The sequence below is a fragment of the Pyrus communis genome, chromosome 3, assembly GCF_041283825.1.
Source record: "Pyrus communis isolate YQ-2024b chromosome 3, ASM4128382v1, whole genome shotgun sequence".
Classification (NCBI taxonomy): domain Eukaryota; kingdom Viridiplantae; phylum Streptophyta; class Magnoliopsida; order Rosales; family Rosaceae; genus Pyrus; species Pyrus communis.
Window position 1 is genome coordinate 21881707 of NC_142567.1, and position 7715 is coordinate 21889421.

The window sequence follows — 7715 nt, forward strand, 5'->3', positions numbered from 1 at the left end:
CTCCGTCCCTCTCTATTGCTTCTTCGTCCCTCTCTTTTTCTCGCAGCACTCTCCTTCCACTCTTTTACATCACATGCACTCTCTTGTCTGGATCCCAAGTTCATCTTCGCCTTCTTCTTCTTTTCTCTCCCTGTTCCTCCCTCATCCTTACACACGCACAAGCACCTCCCACCTCATCCGTTTGCCTTCGATCTCTGACAAGTGACAACAAAACCTTCCATGGGTTGAAGGAGGAAGACGATGATTCGAATTCTTCTGATCTGGGTTCTGACGAGGAAGGGAGCCAGGCTCCGACGAGGACGGGGATAACAATTTGGATCTGGGCTCTGACGAGGAGCCTATTGGTTTATTACCATTGAAAATATTCAATCGGGGATTTTAATTTTGGTTGGTGAATCGATGAGTGGGTTCGTATGGAGGGTGGGATTTGATAAGTTATAGTAAATATTTCTGGTATTATTTTGGGTATTTTACCATTTGGAAGAGAATTACTCCGGCGTGGGACATATGTTTACTGTCTAATCTTGTTCTTATGTTCAATGCATCTGGTTCTTTAGCAAGTATTTTCCGAACTTGTCTCTTCCTGCCAAATAACAATAGGCATGAAATTTATTATGAATGCTTTGTGAATGAGTTGCCTTGCTGAGCATTTTCACATGATTGCCTCTTATTATGCAGGTTGTGTTGGCAGCTAATGACTTGCCTTCTATCAATTATGTAACTTACACTGAACTAATTGAGATTATATCAAATGATGTAACCCCCCTTTTCTTATCCGGTTCAGTACCAAACACAGTATAAATAATACGGTCATTAGTCCGATACTGAACCAAACGCCCGACTAATTTAGTCAATACTATCCGGTGGCTATTTATCCTATCTGACAGAAATAGTCAGTACAGTCTGAGCTGCCAAATGAGGCCTTAAGTTTCACTAGACTGGACTACTTGGGTAGGATTATTATTCTGTGTTTGGTGCAAGCTGGGATTGAGTTTAGTGGGATTAAGTCGGACTCATGCCGACTAAATCCTTCGTTAGCTGGGCTTAGCAAGAGCCCCTGAAAAAGGAGGGGATTGCTAGTCTCGTTTCCCCGCTTCCCCTCACTTTGCCTCACCCCACGCCTGAGAACTTGCCCTTCCACTGTCTTTTTCCCCACCTCCCTCTCATCTGTCCAGAAGATCTCCAAGTCTACAAGACTGGGTTTGACAAAAACGATTCAAATGAATCTAAAAGTCCAAGTCTGCAAGACTCGATTTGCAGGTATTTTCCCCTTTTCTGGGTTTTCGAATCGATTTTTCTGGGTTTTTTAATCGATTTTTCTGGGATTTGATTTTTCTGGGTTCTCGAATCGTTTTTTCTAGGATTCGATTTTTCTTCCGATTGGAATTCCTGATTGTGTTTCTGAATTGTGAACATGATAAAGGGTTCTGGGTTGGGTACTTTGCGTTCTCTCTCGAAGGATTACAACTACGAAGGGTTTCAAAATATTTGATGGAAGGTCGAGAAGGAATTTATTATTGTTAATTGAAGAGCTATTTGGCTACAAATCTTCAAGTAACTACTTGAGCAGAAAATAAATAGAGGACTTATGAAGGAGATGAACTCTTATATATCAAGAAAATGTTTTGGTGAATTGGGTTGCGTTTGATTTGTGAAGGGAGGGTTGGATTTGTGAGTTGTCTTTGAAATACCAAATAGAAGGATTTGATTTTTCTGGGATACTAGAGCTTTTGAGCAATTTGGAGTGGTTGATCAAATTGAATGATTTAGTAGTTCTGCTTTTTATGGGATAACAAATTGAAGGATTTCATGTAGTTTTGATTTTTCTGGAATTTGGTTAATTGTGCAAAAACTTTCGATGCTGGGGTTCACTTTCATTGGATAAGAATATTTTGCTACATATCATGTTTTTTTTTTTTTTTAATCATTATTTTACTCTTAGTCCGACATTGCACCAAACGCTTCACTAAGTTAGTCTAGTTTAGTCTAGTCTAAGGCAGTTCAGCTTAGTCTCTGAAGGCCATCCAGTCTGAGATAGTTTGATGCAACAAACGCACCCTTATTATTTTGATGTCACTGTTGAACAGTGACTTGACGACATCCATCATTCTCGACAGTGATAATATATATTTTATAATACATAATCATGTGCTAAGAAATCAATGAAGTTGAGTTGGTAAATTGACATTATTTCACTAGGGAGGTCATGGATCAATCTTCCAATAGTCATTATTCGTATTGTAGCCAAATTTTATGGGAACTTTATGAAAAACTCTTGGTACTATTCAATTTAACGAAAAATCATATTTTTAAACATTCATTTTATCTTTTATTTTGTACTTATCGTTAAAAATTAAAATTTTCAAGTTCTTTTTATTAGTTTTCCTAAATTTTATTCGTATATTTTATTAGTAAAATTTTCTAAAGACCTTTTATCGAATGAGCTAGGTGGGTCTGGGTTTTCTGCAATGAGGGCAAACATGAAAAATATACAATTCTTATGTCTTGGGTTACAAAGTACGACTTGATCCAAAGAAATTGGTTGGGCTTGGTATTTTTCTTTAAAAATTATATTTCACTTGGTCCTAACGTACCTAATCAATTAGTGTTTAGAGGGGGATTGGATCCTCTCTGGATTCTTTTTGTCCGAATCCTCCGTCTCCTCCCCAACATATTTCTTCTTCTTTTTCCTATGCAGTTCTACTGCTGATTCTTCAATTTTTTTTCTTTTTTTTTTTTTTTTTTTTTTCTAGCCGATTCTACCGCACCTTTTTCCAGGCCGTTGCTACGATCCTGGGTCGTCGTCTTCTCCAACATCCGCTCCCATCTCAACCAGCCCACTGTCTTGAGGCGGAGGATCCGAGGCCACTGCTGCCATCGCAGCTTCTGTTGCTGTCAGCACACGGGTGATTGTCTTTTGATCGTCCGATTTGTGGTTGAACGGACGAGATTGATGCATCCGGAGGATCCTGAGAGAAGGATCCGGAGAGGATCCTATTCCGTTTAACAGATCTCAATAACCTAGCCAGATGAGGCCTTTTGACTACTTTAATATAAAAATTGCAAAAAATAAAACTCCTGACATGCTAGCTAAATGACTAGCTATCTTATCTTTATGAATAGTAACTGGCTCGCTTTTGTTAGTAGAAGAGAGAAAGTTAAATTTTGGATGAACATTATAAACTATAAAATTGCATTGTTTGTGAGCTTCAAGATTTAGTTAATATGGTTGAAAGTGATGGCTAACGAAATTAATATTTGAATCACTTGGATAGCTACAACAAATAAATTTAACTAGTATTATTGGAGATGCTCGGTGAACATAGAATTCCTCTAACTGGTCGTTAATAAAAGCCCAAAGGAAAGAAAAAAAACAACGGCAAAGTCCGGCCCACTGATTAACCCAACGCGGCTAGCCAGAACGCACCGTTTAAGGAGAAGAAGGACAAACGAAAAGGCTCGAAGTAGCAGCGAACACACAGTAACGCACGGGAACAGAAGAGAAGGACAGGGAGTTTCGACTGCCGCCGCGAATGGCCGGGAAAGGTGGAGCAACCCCAAGCACTTACGCGCCGTCTCCGACGACCCAGAAGACCAAATCTCTAATTTTTGGAAACGACAACGTCGATTGGGTCCGCTCCGACGGCCGTGAATTCCACCAATGCCGACCTGCCTGTAAGACCTTTTCTTTCTTCCCATTTTTTCGCATAAATTTCATTCCTTTACACTTGTTCTTATTTTTGTGGATGATTTTCATGGATTTTCTGTTGTGGGTTGTTGTTGTTTTATTGCTTTTGCATGTCCAAATATGGAGTTATTGAATTGGTTAATCAGTTCAAGTGGGATTTTGATTTTTGTTTGTATAGCGTAATGTATGTAAAGAACTGTGTTTTAGTTTGGTTTAAGTTGAATCAATCTGTAAAAAGTTGTCTTTCTTTGGACTGCTCGATTTAGTTGGGATTTTGTTATTCTGTTGTATTGATTGTCTGTGATATCCATTTGCGTTAATCCTTTTACGGGGTTCAGAAAAATCTTCGGTTCTTTAACTGAATGTGGATGTACAAATGTATGTTGGCTACCTTGAAAGACGAAATTTTTCGACATGTTTGAATTTGATGTAATGTGGGAACGATGTGTGTTTGATTTGCTGAAACTACAACAAACACATGTGTAGTCTGCCCAAATCATGTGGGTTAGGAGAGAAAGAGAAGTAGTACTGCTCTAACAAGTTGTTGGTAATTTACAGTTTTCAAGACTGGTGCTGTAAATTGTGCTTCAGGATCAGCTTATGCAGAGTTTGGAAATACCAAGGTCATTGTTTCTGTGTGAGTATATCTGATTTAGAAGTTCATAGGTTCAATGTTTATACTTTTTTTTATTCATTCGAGTAAGCGCAACACCATGTGATTCAAAATGCAAAGATGATGAACCGAGTTTGATATTTTATTTGTCTTGGTTGGTTTAGATTTGGGCCAAGAGAGAGTAAGAAGGCAATGATGTACAGTGATATAGGACGCTTAAATTGCGATGTCAGCTATACAACTTTTGCTACCCCAGTTCGTGGACAGGTATATGACTTTGTGTTAATGTTTCTTCTGATCCTCTTTTTTAACCACTCTTTTTAAAACAATTGTTACTAATATTTGAACACCAAATTTTTTAGGGGTCGGACCACAAAGAATTTTCTTCTATGCTTCATAAAGCTTTAGAGGGTGCAATAATATTGGAAACTTTCCCCAAGACTACTGTGGATGTTTTTACATTGGTGTTGGAATCTGGGGGCAGTAAGTTTTCATTGGTTTTTAACATATAAACTCATGTTCTTTCTGCCATTGTATGTTTAGGCTGAGGAAAAAATAATATGTAGAAAAGGAACGAGGAACAAAAATGACAGAGAAGAGAATTTTAAGTCGAACGAATAAGTTTATACTCCTGCTGAATGTATATGTTTGTGTTCAATGTTTATGTATATGTCAATGTATAACTTGTAAACTTCTGAATGCGTGTACTATTTTTCTCTTAGAATTTCTTCAACATACAAGAATCTGATAAGACACGTAAATATAAATGTGCTGTCCATGACTTGTGGATTTCAGTGCCAACAGACACTCTCCTGTTATTCCTTGGGCTCAATTTTGGCACTCTATGGATTTTTCTTGGGAAAAAAAAAATTAATTGCTTGACAATTACCTCTTACCTAGCTCAGAAGCTGACATGTAATAAGTTGCAGAGCTTTCTTTGTGCTTGCATGAGTTTGATAACGTAATTATGTTGATAAAGATGTATAGTTGATCATAAGCAATTATAGTAATAGAGAAGTCATTTGGGATGAAATTTGAGAAATAACGATGATTTCTATGTTGTAGTATTATCTGTCCATCTCTGGCAGTCATTTGGGATTAAAATCGAGAAATAATGATGATTTTTATGTTGTAGTATCACCGGTGCATCTCTGCCTCTGATCATTTGACTGTGTCTTCATTTGTGCCATTCAGTTTGTTGTGCATGGTTATAAGCTTTTTCACGTTGGTTGCAGGTGATTTTCCTGTAATCATATCATGTGCTAGCCTTGCCCTAGCAGATGCCGGGATAATGATGTATGACCTTGTTGCTTCAGTTTCTGTGGTATGCATCTAGCCCAGACATGTGGCCTTCTCTACATTTTCTTCATAATCAAGTTTAAATCAAAGATTTTGATACTGAACCTCTTACCTTGTTCAACGTATCTTTTACCTTTTTTTTCTTTTACTATTGTGCAAACATCATATTCATGCACAAATTGCCCCGTACAGATTACAGAATATGCAAGAATTGAGACTCGTAAAACTTGAGCACATGGCACAGTAGGGAGCACAAATCTGATCCTTGATCATCCTTTTGTATTTATTCTGTTATTTTGGTTAGTCCACTAAATAGCAAGATTACTGCTATGTTTTCTCCTGTTCTTTATTTTCACATGGTATAGTGCTTTAAGTATTTATTTTGGAGAAGAGTTCTTGTGATTTATATATTTATGGCACTTTCTGCTTAAATATCGAATTGGCATTTCTTGTGCGTCCATGTGCACATGTTTGTGAACATATGAGATCTGTCACTTTGTTAGATATCTAACGTACTAAATTGCTGCTCAGTATATACCGTTGCCTTATTTAACATTAATTTCTTGGTTTCTTGGAAGGTTTTTCTTCTTTGTGGTACTGCATGGTTTAAACTCTGCTAAACTGATTCCTCTTACACTTATGCGTGTAAGAAAAATAGTTTGCCACTAAAATGTTTTTGCCACAAAGGCTGTAAATAGTACAATTGTGCTATCATCTGTCATTTAGCACAAATATATGGAAGTTCAATAGGTTTGTCCTTAGATTTACAAATGATTTTGGGCGTCGTACTGACTTTCATATCAAAGTTGTTTTCGTTCTTCAATTTTTTCGTTCACTTGTGTTCTATTTGTGGTGTCCAGTCTTGTCTCGGAAAGAACCTTGTCATTGATCCTATTTTGGAAGAGGAAAGCTACCAAGATGGAAGCTTAATGCTGACTTGTATGCCTTCTCGCTATGAGGTCACTCAACTAACCATCACTGGGGAATGGTCAACCCCAAAACTTAACGAGGTACGACTGATAGCTGATTTATTCTTTCCTGTATCATATGTTGTTTGATCAAAGAATTTCTGATCATTATTTCTACACGGGAGAATGGTAAATAGTAGCAGTAAGTATGCATGCAAGGTCATCTTTGAGATCTTGTTTGGTTGGTTGTTGCACGCTACATATGGGATTGATAAGTCAAATAGGTGGATATACTTGTCAAAATTGGTCTTGTAGGGTGCTTTCATGCAACTCCTTGACACTTAATTCACTAATATCCTTGGAATGCACTAAAATCCGTAGGAAGGTCATTTCGATAGGTCAATCTGAGGGGTGAGAAATCTCTGATACGGTTTGATAAAGATAGATGTGGCTTATGAGATGCTAACATAGTTTCTGCAAGTAGGGAATGCAAATTTGCCTGGACGCGTGCGCAAAGCTTGCGGAGATCATGAGGGCATGCTTGAAAGGGACTAATTCTACCTTGGAAGAATCATGAGGGCATGCGTGGAAGGATGTAATCGGTAACTCAACCTTGGAAGAATGGAGGCTTGCAAGGACCTTATTCTACCTTGGAGGAATATGATAATTTTGTCTAATTGTAATCGTTAGTTTTTCTTGCAAGTTGTACGGAACAAGTTTTGAGTAATTATAGAAGAGAAAGATTTGACCCTTAATTGTATCTTTCCCCTCCAAATTGGCCTTAAATTTTTAGTAAATTAATACAAATTAGGCCCTCAAAATTTTTTTTGTGTTTTTTGTTTTTAAATAAACAATATTATCTACATTGAGTGGGTGAGGGAGTGGGCGGCTAAGTCTTACAATAGTCTTGCAATAATGTGGTTCAAATTCGCTTTTAGCGAGAATTGAACTTAAGATTTCTTACTTACAAGTGAAGAATATCACTAGACCGTACGTTCTTTATCATTAAGGATATCGTTCCTTATTATTAAGGATATTTTTTTTTTTTGTATTCAAACCCCTCATGACATGTGACTCATTTTTTGTTTTTTTTGTCCTTATGATATAAAAAATGTTCTTAATAGTACAAAAAGTTGTCTTAAGTGTTTTTTGATTAAAAAAAAAAAAAAGATTTGTGAGGTGTAGTGGCCTATATTTACTAGAGACG

General features: G+C 37.2%; 1 protein-coding gene across 2 annotated transcripts; it reads left to right on the plus strand.

Annotated features, from left to right (window-relative positions):
• Positions 1-3228: 3228 nt before the first annotated feature.
• LOC137715987 (exosome complex component RRP41-like) lies at positions 3229-7263 on the plus strand. Of its 2 annotated transcripts, none has more exons than XM_068455373.2 (7): positions 3229-3675; positions 4247-4325; positions 4466-4568; positions 4664-4784; positions 5537-5625; positions 6461-6610; positions 6993-7263. In XM_068455373.2, exons 1-7 carry the CDS (start codon positions 3534-3536, stop codon positions 7083-7085), a joined length of 777 nt encoding a protein of 258 aa, XP_068311474.2. In that variant the 5' UTR covers positions 3229-3533; the 3' UTR covers positions 7086-7263. The 2 variants fall into 2 exon arrangements, with proteins under 2 accessions (XP_068311474.2, XP_088547443.1); XM_088691317.1 differs by having other exon boundaries at positions 3399-3675; positions 6890-7026.
• The last annotated feature ends 452 nt before the right edge of the window (positions 7264-7715 follow it).